Here is a 17,789-nt window from a genome sequence, read left to right as displayed (position 1 = left end):
GATTTATGCATAAATATATATACCACATCATTCCTATTTTAGCAATATTTAAGGTAATACAAAATTAATCTGTAATTCGATATACAGATAGAGAGAAACACATGAGGATTTTCCACTTGGAGGGTCTGAGAAACCTTAATTATTATACACTCATTTTCCTTGCAATAGGAAATATGCAAATACAAAAAACAGATAACCAAAGTGCCATACTAGAGTACTACAACTTTAAGAAAATATATTCTATAATTTAACTCAAAGACACTACAATATGCATTGAAAATCTTGGTGTGCATCCCACTTTTATACATAGATGTACATGTGGGTCTTTACAACAACTAATGAATACAGTTGCATTATTATAATAATTTTTGATGCGATAATTTAAAATATAAGTGTGTCAATAATCTAATCCAAGGTTTAAATATCTTCAATTACAAATAACATATAACAAACTAAGTATGTTTAGCATGTTTACGCAATCTTTGTTATGTATCATTCATTGTGATTTCTATATAAGCAAACACATTTGAAAACACATCGATATGTCTGAAAAGTGACATGTAAAACACTATAAATAAAGTCATATATGCATGACATTAGTTTTTAGAACACAGGCTCATTTTATTAACGGTAGTATGTAAACAATGCATGTGCATTATCGTTAATAAAATCAAGCAATATTATATATTAAATACTTTCGTGTTCGGTTGTGTGTATTAAGAAACACGTCATTTCATATTAATTGTCACAATCTAATCAGCATGTACATAGACAATTAACTTTGACAATAATCCATTATCCCATTATCTTGAAAGCACAATATGATAATACCACGTTTCATGGAATGAGCTTGGGCATACGATTCAACATAAATTGTTGTTCCACAGTGTCTAAAGAACATTAAATAACATTTAAATAATATTTTACATATGACATTTGCGACATCGTTACAAGTTCAAGAATGTATTGTAAGTTCAGTTTTGTTATAGTTTTCAGTATAATAATAGTGTTGTGCCCTGTTAAAAATAATCCATGATAGCATCAGTTATGATTAAACTACATTTGTATTTACAACTAAACGTTATATTAAAGTATACAAACATACAATTTATTAATTGAATGAAAACCAGTCGCACTTTACTTTATAAAGAGGAAGCATTGAACAAGTGGCATACACTGGCACACAAAAAAAACACGATACAATTGTGAAATGTCCAATTAAGCCACATCATTAATGCAGCGATAATTTGATGTTGATCAATCAAATTTACTTTGAAAACAGTAACTTTAAAGATTTAAAAAATACTATACTTTCTAATCAGAATGAGTTACCAATAATTTCCATCTAGGCGATAAAAGGCGAACGGTGCTTTGCATTTGTTGAATATTCAACTATGGTCGCATTGAGTATTTACAGGGCATGCTCCATCCGACTGGGCGATCCTCGGCAGACGGTGCTTTGGCTTTTGTTACTGCGTCGAGTGATGCAGGATTCCGTGTCTACGTACTCCGTCATTGTGTGCATCAAGTAACCGTTTCTATCTGAACCGTACTTCTCGGACATTGCTCTAGCTGCGTTGGGAAAGAGTGTGCGCCGAAAGCGAATCTGGGTCCTTGACCTCTTGCAACGGCGACACGGGCACCAACAAAACACGTGCATAAACCCCTCCCGGAATCTGAAAGTAGAGGACTTGAGATAACAGGCTCAATAATTAATAATAGTAAAACGGTTTTGTGTACTGCATAATATATCTAGAAATAACTTTTCAACATAATCATTTGCAGGAGATATATGTTTTATAAAATGCAAACATTAAAGAAAAAACAGAATCCTAAATTGATCTATTTTTGATCTTCAAATTAAATAACAACACCCGACAGAGCTGTGTCGGACGTATATACTATCGTCTTGATTGCGATATAGCGTCTCGATGGCCTTACCTATGTTTGCCATATTTTTTCTAATTGGAAAAGCATATATAGCCCATCCGGTTAGATATGCTTTAATTTTGCTTATGGCGAAATTCGACATTGAATCGAATAATTCAAGAACTACAACACTACTTAAATCAATACCCATATGTTGAAGACCTCATAAGTACAGTAGCTGTATTCCATACTTTATAATATGATTTTCTTCAGCAGAAAAAGGGCATCCGATGCAAGGACACATATACGTTGTGATTTTTGTTGTAAAACTATGCGTATTACATATGCAACAAGAATACGTATAACGCTACTGGCATCAAACGACGTAAGGTTAACTTCTTGAACATTACTAACTTATCTTTGTAATAATGTTTGAAGTATTATTGCATGGATTCTTATGAGCGCACATTTAAGGTGCATAACATATGCTATACTTAATATTCCGGAGTTTATTTTAATTTTCTATATCACACCACCTTATAGTTTGTAATTATTAAATGACAGCTGTTGAAAGGTATCTGTCAGTTAAAACTAATTCATAAAATTGCCGCTTATTAAATATTTATCAGTGTGTAGATCTACAGTTTAAAAAAAAATATTTCAGTATAAATTAGTATTGATTGCACTTTTTGACTTATGACTACAGCGCCATGTTCAAGTCGAACATCAATAAATAGCAACGCTTGATACTTATTTGAATTAATGAGTGAAATAAAAGTTCGGATATCACCATACAAGTATTTCGCAGATAGTAGAGTTTATATATAAAGATGTTTACATTATATTGTAATGCTTATTTCACAGATTAAAAAAAATCAGCCATCGTATTAACACCAAATTAAGCGACACATATAATCGACACTTATCCGTTTATTTCCAAGAAAAATGGAGATTTTAAAAGTGCTGTTCAAAAACTACTTTTCTGTCGAGGTAATTATGTCATAGATCAATAAAACAGAACGCTACCAACCAATGGTATCAGATGGTTTCAAGTTTAAGCTTTTATCGAGATACTTGGAAGTGTTATGTCATACCATATGTAATTATTTGTGATATACTGTTTTACAAATTTCCTCAAACGATTGAATATATTGCTTTTAATTACTGCCCGGGCTTGGCCGTTTGAATATCGGTCTGTATAATTTTCTTCTTGAGCAATCTTATTAACTTTTCTATGAAACATTCCCTGGCTAAAGGGATAAATGCATGTAGTCCATTTGTTATTGTTTCTAATATTGTTAAATTTGTCGATTGTTGGTCGGTCTACACGGCCGTTGTCTATAAGAATGCCACACAATGGATTTCAGTAAGTAAAACTGTAAGGCTTTTGAATGTTCTATTCAAGTAAATATTCTTACACGTTTACGAGGAACATGGATTGACGTGTATGTTGTATCCTATTCAAAGATGTGTACTTTTAAACAATATGCCCTACCTTGCATTCATCCATCCATAAATGATAGGATTATACATGGAGTTACTCATGGCCATCAGGTAGATTATGATGTAGATTTGTTGGATGTATTCGTATTCGGTTATCGAATTGTAGTAACTGGTCAGTAGAAAGTATGTGTGCATTGGTAGCCAGCATATAGCAAATATCAGAACCACCACGATCATCATTTTAACCACCTACAACAATAAAACAGAAACATTTTATATATGGCTAAACATACGTATGTGAAGTAGTATTTTAAGCAAATATTGTGTAAGAAACAGTTTTAAAGACTTAATCACTGGCGTCTCATTCGATAAAATCAAATGAATATATCATTTGCATTGATCGTCATATTATTTGTTTATTGACTCTATACATTTTTTGCATGCAACCCTTCTCTAGTATGTATTTATTCTATGTCTATGTATCTCATCGATAAAGCTCCTTATTAGTTGTATCATACTTTTTTTAAAGACTTGACACCATCTTTCTGAATGATAATACTTTCTTTTTTCCAGCACATAACATCATTTCCCTAAAAAATACAAGCCAATCTCAGCGTTCTTCATATGCATCTTTCGATATAACACAATAAACAACATGATTGACATCTATGTTTGTTTCATTTCATGTTTGCTTTATCTCAGCGGTATACCTTCCGTTTCGACCTGACCCTGTCTGTCTGGATTGAAGTCTCCTCCCCGATAGCCCTGCTTCCCCATAACTCCAGTCCAACGCGCGAGTAGGCGGAGACAAGCGTTAGCAGTGGAAACAGGTAGTTTAGCACGAGGAGCAGGTAGTGGTACCTGCAATGGTTGAGAACGAGTTAGGGAAAGTGAAGTTGTAAATGTTCACTCAAAAGAAATTATATTTAAGGTGTTAAGAGAATTAATTCTTTGCTGTTTCTAATCCAAATTGTTCTATTAGATAATTTTTATCACGAGTGACATAAATAACGATATAACATTACCAGCAACATAATTATATTAAAATTGTCGTCTCTACTATGCGTTTATTTTGATACATTTATTAAAAAATACGAAACATAGTCAACATTAAGTTATTTTAAATTCGATGTCATTAAATGCGAAATAAAAAACAGTATAACATTAATGCTATGCCACTGAATTACATATCATAGTATCTCAGTATAATCCAGCTTATCATTATAAAACATATTTTTTCCACGTCCAAAAAATTGCATGATATTCATATAATGCATTTGATACAAAAATACACATACAATTTATTAAGCACCAAGATATAATATTGTAACGTACGATATGATAAAAACAGTGCTGATAAAAACAGTAAAGCAAATACAATGTACTACAATAAAGTTAGAATATCGAATCGTCATACCCTTCTATAATTAACGTCAGTGTTATATAGTAATAGCTGTCTAATAAATATGTGCAAACTACATGTATAAGCTTTATATGTCTTTTAAGTACACGGGGTTAAACGAATATACAAATGCACTATAGGAACGAATAATCCCCAATTAAACTCAGTTCTATTTAAACCTATTTAAGCGCATGCGCATAAAAACTGTTGACGTGTGCTATCTAATAAATTTTTCGACGAAATAAAATGTTGGTATACAGGGTACACAATAAAATTTATTTTTCTTCTTGTTTAAGACAAAATTATAGTTTGATTAATATTCATTCCACAATTGTAATGCATTGTTTTTAATTTAAAACAACGCTTGTTCAAGACATATTTATACAACAGCTACTCCCCAGATAGACCTGAATGATTGACCTCAACACACTACTTTAATAACAGGGATTGTTTATGCTAATGCAGACGCAAAGCAACAAGATACTTACGCTAGATCCGTTTCCTTTGGCCATGTGACATCGCATACTGAACCTGCAGGATAAGGAGCCGTTGCAAAGTAAATAAGGTTCGGAAATGCCAAGGCTATGGAGAAAAGCCAGATGACGATTATCGTCAAAACCACGTCACGTTTTGGCATGCGTGGTCGAAGGGGATATATAATCGCTATGTATCTGTAATAATAAACACATATACTTTACCTAAATGTTTGAAGTATTTGATTGATGAATGCGACAATGAAATGCATCGATACTAGTTGAAATTATTAACCAACATGGGATATTATATTTTACTTATATTGATATTTGAAGGACCTCACTAGAATGTTTGTTCACTCCAGTTTCTGTATATAATAGCTAACACATGTTAACTTTATAAACAAACGTGCACATAAGGCTGCCTAATAAAGGATGTGGATTATACATTAAATTATAATATCATATAATAGGCATTGTCAAATTCTGTATTTAAGCACAAACATAAACATAAAAATATGTCCTTGAAATCTATGACATTGACAATGTCGTTTCTTTTAAAGACAATATGTAATATGTCATAATTACAATTTTATATATTTAGCTTTTAAAATAGATTGCGTATACATACCCTAAGTAATTATCTAATGTTTCAAGATACGAAACATGTAGAAATATAGTATTCTGTTATAAAAAGATTTGCATTTTCGTATGCAGTGTATTGCTTAAATTGCATTAACAACACAGCGTCAGTAACATATCGCGTTAGGTATTGCATATTTCGTTTGACACTTCATAACAAGCTTTTCATATTCCGTAACAACAAAAGCAAATGCAGATATAAACACGAATGTTTGTATGTTCAGAGAAACTAATAGTAGAAGAACATACTTCGGCGGTTTCTTAAAGATAACCTCAGAGCCATGCACGAGCTAAAAAAAAAAGAATTGTGAATGAACGAACATGATAGAATGCACTAGATTATAGTTGGGAAGCGTTTGACACTACATTGTGATAGCATTCAACTGAGTCCGATATTTATGTATCGTTCAATTTGAAACTTTTGCAATAAGCTAGCAATAACTATGTTTGAAAATCGGTTAATTGCCTAAAATAGGAAAGAATGGTCTTCTAGAGGAACTTTTCCATATTTACAATGTATATGGCAAGTTGTATTTTGAAGCTTAATTGTTATATTGTAAAAATGTTATTAATAATATTATTGTTCCGGAATACTTTTCTGATGAAACAAATACATAAACCCATAAGACAACACCTTTCGGTTACATCTTAATTTTTATGACCTTTATATTGAAAATGATTACAACTTTAAACAAGTGCCGCTTCATTGGAATATTAAATCGTTTGAAAGCATTGCAGCTGCGTAAACCAACAATTGCATATGTTCAGAAACCTCTAAAAAAGGCAAGTGCTTCATTCATATGAAAAGGAAAATCTCGGCACTTAATGCAAGCCTCCAATAAGTGCTTACAGTTTACATTGAAGTATTCTCCTAAATCTGAGAACTGGTCTTTTAATGAAAGAACAATGCTTAAAACATGTATGCATCACTATAATGTACGAAGAACACGGATAAATCCGCAGCATAATTGAATTTTATGAAAACCGAACTGATCATGTAGAAAGCATAAACCATGAAATCTGTACCACGGTATCAAGTACATATGTCAGAATGCAAGCGCCAAGCTCATTTCATCTGTACCACGTTACCAAGTACATATGTCAGAATGAAAGCGCCAAGCCCTTTGGAAAACAAAACATTTATTGATCAGCCAACGCTATTAGCAGAAGATGTTAACCATTTGCCGCAACACAAATATGTATACGTTACATGTGAGGGACAAATCACTTTAAATCGAATAATACAAAAACGCAGGTAAGTGTTATTATGCAATCATTACGTCATTTTAAAACTATAAATACTTTTAAAGATTGTATTGAAATATCTAAACATAACTTTAGAAATCTCTGACAACCTACTTTGATATTTTACAAATAAGCATTGTATTTTTAAAACACACTTTTCGCCACCTAAAATTCATAAAATAAAACGACACAAACATCATCGCTTGCTTTAATGTTATTTGTCGATAAGTGAAAACAATAAATATACCAATTCGTCTTAAACAAAACAAACGATGTCATTAAATGTTTAAAAGATAACACCGTAATTATTTAATAACACACATCAAACAACTGTACCGGTGCAGACTCTCATCATGCGTAGCAATTTAATCTCAACATCTGGAAAAAAATATTCGTCTCTTAAAGCTCTAATAGGCAAAACGTTTACATTAAAGAATATATTAAATCAGACAATGAGCTCTTGAGAGCGCCTTAAGAACTTGCATTTATACTAAAATACGTATTAGTTTTAAGTGTAAACAGCTTGAGCGGGAATTTAAAAAGTGCAAAACCATTACAGAAACAATTGAACTTCTCACACATTGTCTTAATGTGTTTAAGCGGATGATTTATTGCTCAGTTATTGTTTCATGAAGAATAATGTCTAACTACTTGTGCAGCAGGATCCGCATATTAGCGCATAATTGAAATCTATTTCAACAGGCAGATATGTCATTTACTAAAGGAATAAGTATTCATATGAGTATTTAATATTTCTGTTAATATTTACTTTGCATCTTTGACTTAAAGTGCATATTAAAAAATAAGTATAATAGTTACGTTACTAATGGACGTTCGTTAGGCATGTGCTTTCAGAATGGTATACATTTATGTAAATATAATAGAAAATGTAAAAATGGAACACGTATATGAATAACATTACTCGCTAGCAAAGCAATTACTAATCTAGATTCTCAAGTGTCAAACCATGGTCCATGGCAAATATTTCGCATTTGTCCATGCAGAACATCTCTTATACTCAATACCACCGAGCTCAATTATCAGTGTTTTCAACGGAATATGGAATTTATTATCTTATTGTGACACTAACGGTATCGCCTATTTGCTACGAACAGCATACGACAAATGCTCAAGCTAGCAACAATGTTTATGAATATAACGCTCTTTAATGAGTTGAGGTGATTCGCTATATAGCTTCCTTCGTAACAGTGTCTGCTGTATAATTGTTTCCTATACATACAGATAAGACAGATCGGCCATTAAGGTAGACCCGAGCGAATGTAATGTTATTGGGAAATAATTAACCAATTACATTCTTCTTATAGACCGATAGGGTATGCGAAGTGTAGCGTAAGTTTGGGGTTGTATGCTAGCTATATCAAATCTAATAAAATAACGAGGCAAATACTGATTGCTTAGTTATAGATTTAATTAATATTTCGTCCTATATCACGAATTATGCCATACGTATCTATCAATATCCTACCATTTAAAAAAAGGAGTACTATTAAATAAAACTATAATTTCGTCAAAATTGTGTTGTTAAAATTGTAATAGGTATTACTGATAAAAGTATATTGTTTAAAGGATTATTAGTGAATATGTTTACACATTACCATTGACGCCAGGGAGGGGCTTGAAGTATCTATCTAATATAAATAACTGTTTTTTTAATCCATAGGTATCTTCAATCTTGATGTAAAGAATGAAATTTTGCTCAGAATAAAATGTTGTTGTTTTCCGAAACAAGTATCTTCCGTTGTATCAATGAGTTTTTTTAATTCAACTTCAATATGCACAATGGTTTTAAGGTAAATTCAGGTGGATCAGCTGTTATCATTCTGATAAATTTAAGATACCCAACACCATTGAGAGCGTGTCAAAAAGGTCTGAAAAAGTTCATTGTTCTAAATTATACCAATTAATGAAGGCATATTAATAGCTGTGATAAAACGGGAACTGCTTCTCTTTCAGTAAACAAGTCTCAGTATAAGTCTCGGGTACAACATTTTTTTTATAATAAAACAAATGCATTTCCTATATTGACGTTGCTTTGCTAAACTAACGTGATATTAGATATTACTTTTCGCTGGTACATCAAACGTTTTTTTAAACGTTGTATTTTACTTGTAAATAATAACATACTTACAATTTAAAACAATAATTCGTATTATCCATCATTCTAATATAATAATAATTAAAAAAACGGAGCAGCGCAACCTTTAGGAACGAAGTTTTGACTAGTATGTACACTTTCATGAATCATTAAAGAAAAACCTTGAACATTTACTCTGAGCGTATATATTTTATAAAACACGTTGTTTTGTCGTGTTCCTTCAATTTTAAATGAGTAAAGGCTCTCTCATTTTAGTTAAATTGCATAACTGTCATCACTATGGCACATTTTTTTCAGAATATAAATTGTCGAATAACGTGTATATATTAATTACAATCAGCAAAGATTTTAATACTGTGCTTCCTTGTCGAGCTGCAGTTTAAAAACATCAACATTTCTATGGTACATACATATAATTATATGACTTACTACATGTACACCAGTATTACAGTACCTATTGAACTGCCATGTTTTACATTGTTAACCTAGTAAAGTAAATTGGCCAGTCTTTAAAATAAATGACAAATAAAGAAAAAGCGTATTCATTGCTATTATAGGTGAAATCATTATGTCTGTAGCATATTTTAGTATGTAACCAATGTCGCAATGTGTATAGTTACAACACGGTCCGTGCGAGTAAAAGTCATTACAAACCAGCTGTTTAAAAGATGTCTTACGATCCACATAATTTCCAAATGTCTGGAATATTGGTCATTTTATAATTTTGACGAAAACGAGTATATTAAAATATTACGACGTGTGTCTGTATGTTATTAGCTTCGTTGAAAATAGTCGCGAAAATGTAGAAATGTCATTTTAAATCAATATCAAAATAGTTGTCAATATGTATTACCTAAAACTGCTGTGAGTAACTTAATTGCTTAATAGAAATGTATAAGAACACGCTTAAATGAAATGCACAGATGTTTTACGTTCAACCCAACAGTTTTAAGATCGGCCTTGAATGGATTGTCCCTATATACTTCAAAACAGTGTATTGCATCAAATTAATATTTCGTATGGTTTTGTTTAAAACACATTATTAGGGATGAAATATGTCTCGAGGATACACATTTGTCGAGTGAAAAGTAATTACATAAGGAAACGGGAAATTAATGGTGTTTTACCGCCTACAGTTAGATACCATAAACTATCTGCGAAGAGATAATAAATCCTTAAATATGAAATGGAATTAACATTGACCAAACTACTAACACCATGTTTGGATGGGGAAACGTATAACTATCTACGTGTTCAGATAATTGATTGTAAACATTGAAACTTTGTTTAACTCGGAGTTAATAGAGACCAAAAATCAAAAAAGGAGAACACATAGCGGCATGGAAACCATGCACACGCGCTCTTTCTCTAACTAATAAAACTAGTATTTATCAAAATGGGTGGCTCAGTTCATTTGCTATGGTCAACATCAGTAAACAAATCTAACCAACGTGCGAGTAATCAATAAGTCTGAAATAAAATCAAAACAATAAAAATACAGCATGTTTTTATATTGAGCATATTTTCTGTTTTAAATATATTGTTTCGATATACCTCCTTGGAACATTAGACACATTAATGTGTAGCATATATTATCAAAAGCGTGCACGCATAGCCAAAAATTATAATCAAACCTGTTTGTACATCACCAGATCCTTGCATGGTTCCAGATAATTGGCAAACATTGGCTGTAAACTGGTAAGAATCCCACACTGCCCTTGTGTTCAAGTACTTATGATGAGTTCATCTCCAAACAAATGTCATCTCAAGGCTCATATGTAACTTACTGGACAAAGTTTAAAATATGTTACGCTGATTTTTGATAATTAAAAACACACTGGCGTGTCACTATTTAAATACTTTGCGCACTTCATCTGTTTATCCCTATAATTTAATACATGTAAACATAATTATGTTATTTATTATTGCTTCAACTGTGTACATATTCTCGTAAAAACGTGTCAATGCGTCTGACGTTATAATTTGTCGGGTTTCTCAAGCCATCAGCTGAGCAGAACAAATCGTAAAAAACTTCTAATTAAAGTATTGCGTAAAATGTTTCTATGTAAAATAAATACAGTTTAATTCATCAAGCAGATAAGAAACCCACACTGCCCTTTTATTCAAGTACTTGTGATGAGTTCATATCCAAAAATGTAATCTACATGCCCATATGAAACTAACTGGGCAAAGTTTCACATATGTTCCGCTGATTTAAATATATAAAAACACACTGGCGTGTCACAATTTAAATACTTTGGGCACTTAATTTGTTTGTTTTTTCCAATAATTTATTGCATGTTAACAAACATTAATTGTTATTTTTCGAAAAGTTAGTGTCTAAATATTAATGTATAGTATAGTTTAATGTCATTATTAAAAGTTTTTAAAACCCTCGAACACACTACATTGAGAGTTTTCATTTATAAGAAAGTTGTTCCATCTAAAGTAAAAAACTATTCTGGTCAATACTAATGCAACTAACTTTATCAATTTTTGTTACAAAATGAATTGTTCGAGACCTCATTGTTGTATAAAATAACGCCGTAACAGTCCACTTGTTAGTTTTTAAAGAAATAATCGTGCTAAGTTAAAAAATATGCAAATCCACTATAAATCGTCTGCGCAGAGATATAAGCATGCAATCGATTAGTTTACTTAAACGTGTGTGGTGTTTAAGTGTCGTACTAACCTGTCAACGGCGATGGCCATGAAGGTGAGGACACTTGCAGAGATGGTACAAGGGGATATAAAACAGGATAGTTTGCAGAAGAACGTTCCAAACCACCAGTCTTGATACAACAAGTATAGAAACGTAAACGGAAGATTTAACTGAGAGATGAGGAAATCCGCCAGAGCCAGGTTGACAAGGAAATAGTTGGTGACCGTTCGCATGCGTTTGTGGGCCAAAACTATCCAGATGACGACAAGGTTTCCGCCGGCAGAAATGAGCAGAATTGCTGCGCAGGCAACGAAGAATATTGTCTGTTGCCACCATGGTAGCAAGAATTGGTAGGGATCTGCCGATTCCTGTGTAATACTGGTTACGATAGTAGTCGTTCGCCAGATTAGCGAGGAGTTCCGGAATGACATGTTTGAGTCCCGTTGATATAATTGAAACGCAATGGTTTCAAATAACGTTATGAAAATACTCGCAAATCTGATGTCAGCTTTGTTCTGTAAAATAAGAATTGTTTTTGTGTAAGAAGGCAAGTAACTAAGACTTCTTTGCTAAGAGCTTAAAACGTTAGCCTTATTGCACAGAAAAAGTACAAAATACATAAACTTATTAATTAACATACTGTTTTAACATATTCACATAATAAAGAAATAATAAAGAGAAAACATAGTAATAAATGTTTAAAATTTGGACTGGCCATAGACACAGAGATTTACCAACATGATCTGAAGACACGTTCTATTGCGATACTAGAAGTTCGCACGAAGGCATGTTAAACCACATATGATTCTTATTGTGCTCGTAAATTATGACATGACGTAAGTAATATTCAATATATATTGCAATACGCAACTGCTTAGTCGAGATGAATATTCGTACATTTAACGATAATCATAAGGCATTCTTATTTGAACAGCTTTGTCGCAAACAATTTATGATAAATTCAGATATAAATAATTATATATATATAAAGTCGCTTCTAGCCGTTTATTGAAAATCAAAAAATAATAAAATTCGCAACAAGCGCATCCGAACATACACTTAATTAAATATATTTCATAGCAACGAAATTGAAATGCCGCTGAAGAAGACCGAGCGGTCGAAAGCTACTGAAAATTGTATCAAAGCGTTTTATATTATATATATATAGTTATTTATTTATTTATTTATTTATATAAGCATACTTTGGAATAATTTGCACACATTGATTGTGATGATAGCGTTTAAATAGGAGAAGTGCATTTTATTCTTAATTTAGTAAGAGTTGTATTCTATTATGATTATGTCGATAAATAGTTCACTCAGCAATGAGTGAACTAGTTACAGTAGTCGAGGTGAATATTCGTACATTTAACGATAATCATAAGGCATTCTTATTTGAACAGTTTTGTCGCAAACAATTTATAATAAATTCAGATATAAATAATTATATATATATAAAGTCGCTTCTAGCCGTTTATAGAAAATCAAAAAATAATAAAATTCGCAACAAGCGCATCCGAACATACACTTAATTAAATATATTTCATAGCAACGAAATTGAAATGCCGCTAAAGAAGACCGAGCGGTCAAAAGCTACGGAAAATTGTATCAAAGCGTTTTATATAATTTATATTATTTATATATTATTTATTTATTTTTTTATTTATATAAGCATACTTTGTAATAATTTGCACACATTGATTGTGATGATAGCGTTTAAATAGGAGAAGTGCATTTTATTCTTAATTTAGTAAGAGTTGTATTCTATTATGATTATGTCGATAAATAGTTCACTCAGCAATGAGTGAACTAGTTACAGTAGTCGAGGTGAATATTCGTACATTTAACGATAATCATAAGGCATTCTTATTTAAATAGTTTTGTCGCAAACAATTTATAATAAATTCAGATACAGTAGAGTAAAACCGTAGACACACGCGTGTCGCGCAAACATGGTATATTAATTTTTCAAATATTGTCTAATTGTCTAATTGTACTTTATTAATGCAAGGCGTTAAATAATTTTATATGTTTTATTAAAATAATATGTGTGTTATAAATATTTATCTGAAAAATAGATTAGACAGAAAAAGTGGATCCATTAATTCTAAGTACGTCTCAGATAAATAACAGAATACTCTATATAGCTACATAAAAGTGGCATTATAATTTGTATTAGAATTCTTATATTTTTTTGTACAGAAACACCTTTTATTGGATGAAATAAAAGTATTTTAAACTTTCTAAACTTACTTTCAATATGGAAACTCCACAGGTCAAATAGACGTCTTAAATGTAGTCACTTTAACGTAACGGTTTTGTTGTACGGTAATTTCCACAATAAAGCGTTTATCTTAATGCGTTCAAACGTAAATACTGGAGAAATGTGTGCACTTTATGTTAATTGATGTAAACCTATTAACATAATATGCACACTCTGTAATTAATTTCAAGTGAACATTCAAATGTTGTTTTTGTTATTGTAAATGTATTAACTATTCGTTTAAGTAATTAACACAGTTTTAACAAACATTGATAGCTTTTACCCAAAAGTATGCAACTCAAACACGTTTTATTTGTTCATGTTAGGTTAACCACTTTCTACGCTGTACACTGTATCACTGAACGAACGATAAATAGTATTCCTTTATAACTGAAGATCTGAATGGCGAATAAGATATAAGTTTTGTCGCAGCAGCTAGACCGTTCGCTAGCATTAGCAGATATCATTTGCGTCTCAAGAAACGTTTCTGCTAGTCCGTGAAGGTATTACTGAGGATAGTTCGACTGCCAAATACAAAGCGACACTGATTCCATTTTCTCCAAATATGAATTCGGAATGTCTGCGGTACTGATTCAGCTGTTATAATTAATGCTAGTAAGATTGACGATTTAAGACGGACTGTGGCCTAAAGAGTGTTTTCGCTGTCGTTTTTGCTTGTCATGATGTTTTGCTCTGAATAGTATATTTTGATACATACTTTCTCACATACCCATAAACATTCCCTATATTTATCACGGTCTTTTTTGATGCACAATTATGAACATTGACATATCTGCTTATTGTTATTTATAAAAAAAGCTATCTACCTTCAGTAACCAAAATAAGTAAACAAAGGTGTGTTGTTGTTTTTTGGGGGGTTAAAATGATTAAAAACATTCGATAATTTGAAATTACTTATACAATAAAACAACAGTATTTCTTTGAAAGAATAAAAAACACTCATAAATCAAACATACTTTGGGATATTTAAATGCATTATGTAAACGCGTGATTAAAGAACGTTCATCATTAGCGTTATTGTTATTTAATAGTTTAAATATACATATTGTGTGGAAACAACATTCTAAATATACAAGTTGAAAAACTGTAAATTATTAAACCCGTACACTGTTCCTATATTCTGAAATTATGTTATTGACATATATGTTAGCATATAAACAGACACCAATGAAAACATCATAAAAGCACCTTCAGACACCTTTAAAACATTATTTGTTAAGTAGATGAGGAATCGCTGTTCGCACGTACATAATTAAATAATACTCATTAAGTTAAGCCGCATGCGTGTTCAGTTAAAAACGCATTTACAGCAATAGATTCTTTGATAGATCGGGCAGATATTGCGATAGTTGGGAGGTTTATGATAATTATACAGTACAGTTGCAATCGTGATAAACGCCAAGTTTATACAGATTTTACAATAAAAACACATATTCTCATACGTGTAAATAAAAATCAACTGCCAACAACTTTAAATGGATGCTTAGATGTTTATAACATAACAATCTCTCGATAAAGTTTAATTCAGCATGCATATGCATACTGGTGTAAACGTACTTTACGATACATTATTGGTTTGTGGCTGTAGAATAAAATAATAACTTTCGAAGCTTAATGAATTGGCAATCACTCAAATATCCATTTTAACATATACTCAGCAAGCAAGTTATACAGATTTTGACTTAAGTAATTGAGGACTAACTGTCCCTAATTGAGCTTGACGCTCTGTTAGTCTGGAAATGTACGAGCAGCGATTACAAAAATTAACATCTGTCCATTTATTCATTTATACGTCCTTATAGAATTTAAAGTTAAAGAAGAAAATGTTGACACAAATTATAATATAACTTACTTGCTCGGTTTGACCCATAATTGGTTTCATTACAGTTTAAATAAAGAAAAGAAACAGAACGCATAGACAATGTACATAAGTTAAATATATGAATATTTTAATGTATCAATTATTATTATGACTGGTTACATATTTACTGATTTCGTAAAAACTGTGCAATAATAGAATGTAATCTTTTAAGGGCAATTAGTGATCATCAAGCGGACTTTTTAAAAGATTATCCAAATATAGTTCACATATTTGAAAGCTTATTGACGAAGGTAAAATCAGGGACTTTAATAACACGCAGACTTAAACAGCAAAAATATAATTTCTTATTAAATATCATTGTTCGAAACTTAAAAAGCTTAGAAGCTATTCAAACGCAAACGATTGAATACTTAGGACTGTACTTTTTATTTTTATACGGGCATGCACCAAAACACTTAAAATAAAATGATACCGTTTTTGTTTATGATATAAAGCCCTAACCAATAATATGTTTTAGAAAACACGGTGCGAAATATGCTCGCCAAAAATACAAGAGAAACAATAATTGAACTCGGTCAAGTAGTAACAATTTGAAAATCATTAAATTGTATATTTTTCCGCACACTTAATAACTTGGGGTGCCTCTGGGGGTAAATAAAGTGATCACATAATAGCATTGCAAAGCTCACAGTATTATTGCATTCGCAACAAGCGCATTCGAGCATACACTTAATTTAATATACATGTATTTCAAAGCAACGAAATTGTTTTAAATAACATTAATGTTAATTAGAACTGATTAAAATGATACTAAATAATAAAATATCTTAAAACAAAGTATGCAACGTACAACTGTATATACCATCGTCAGTTTTACATTCAGTAATTCACAAGTCACACACTCATTCGCATAAATTACAATCAGGCGTACACATTAACCGCATATTTTTTTTATAGTTTCATTACCAGCGTAACGATATAATGCAAGTTGGATCGGTTAAATATTTGTACTTGTTAATCAATTATTTAAACATATTTATTGATTGGGTATAAATAATTCAAATACATTAGCAAGATGATCAGAAAGATTACATTACGGCTTGTTTAACATGGTATTTTGGGTTATAGTTTGTGCTGTATTAAATAAAACTGCGTATGAAAGTATCGTTTACTATTTTCATCAAAATAACATACAATTAAAGGCTGGAAGGTATTGAAGCATTAAAAATCGTAAAATTTTAATCGTTCTACTTTAGTATTAACAAAACGCTGTTCATTTATCGTTGGGTGCATGAGGTACTTTTGTTGATTACCACGCAAGTTAACATCCGTAGCAGATGTGTGACATGCGGATGTAATATAAACCAAACAAATGAAGTTTGTTCAATATATCGCTATTATGGACAATTAAACGCAGTCGTAGATTGCCGTGGCGTAGTTAATACGGTTTCATTGAATGAAAGAAAATCAGTGTTGCTTTAGCTTGTTATACTTCCAATACTTCTATACAGAAATCTATAAAAGATATAACAAACATGTAAAACATATATACTGAGTTCAAGGTTTTCTTATTTATTACAACCATGGAAGCTGTTCACATAAAGGAACATACTAATATATTGTTGTTGTTGTTATTCAAATTTTACCGTTATATCTGTTCCACGATCTGAAATATCATGGGCAACTAAAATCGGAAATCATCATGAATATCTAAGCACATCGAGCAGTGATTTAAAGAGAATTTAATGCTTAAACCTGCAAAGTCAATTATCGAAATTGCAGCAATCATGCAAAGCTGAAAAAAGGACAACACTGTTGCCACGTTTTCAAA

General features: G+C 31.4%; 1 protein-coding gene across 1 annotated transcript; it reads right to left on the bottom strand.

The window, feature by feature from the left end:
- Nucleotides 1-1,038: 1,038 nt before the first annotated feature.
- Nucleotides 1,039-12,283, bottom strand: LOC127869992 (tachykinin-like peptides receptor 99D). The gene is made up of 5 exons (XM_052412654.1): nucleotides 11,883-12,283; nucleotides 5,203-5,385; nucleotides 4,023-4,173; nucleotides 3,365-3,561; nucleotides 1,039-1,676 (listed from the first exon to the last, which is right to left on the bottom strand). Exons 1-5 carry the CDS (start codon nucleotides 12,281-12,283, stop codon nucleotides 1,412-1,414), a joined length of 1,197 nt encoding a protein of 398 aa, XP_052268614.1. The 3' UTR covers nucleotides 1,039-1,411.
- Nucleotides 12,284-17,789: the final 5,506 nt, after the last annotated feature.

The sequence above is a fragment of the Dreissena polymorpha genome, chromosome 2 (genome assembly GCF_020536995.1).
Source record: "Dreissena polymorpha isolate Duluth1 chromosome 2, UMN_Dpol_1.0, whole genome shotgun sequence".
In the NCBI taxonomy this organism is placed as follows: Eukaryota; Metazoa; Mollusca; class Bivalvia; order Myida; family Dreissenidae; genus Dreissena; species Dreissena polymorpha.
The sequence above is the reverse complement of the archived record's forward strand: the minus strand, read 5'-3'. Positions and strand labels throughout refer to the sequence as shown.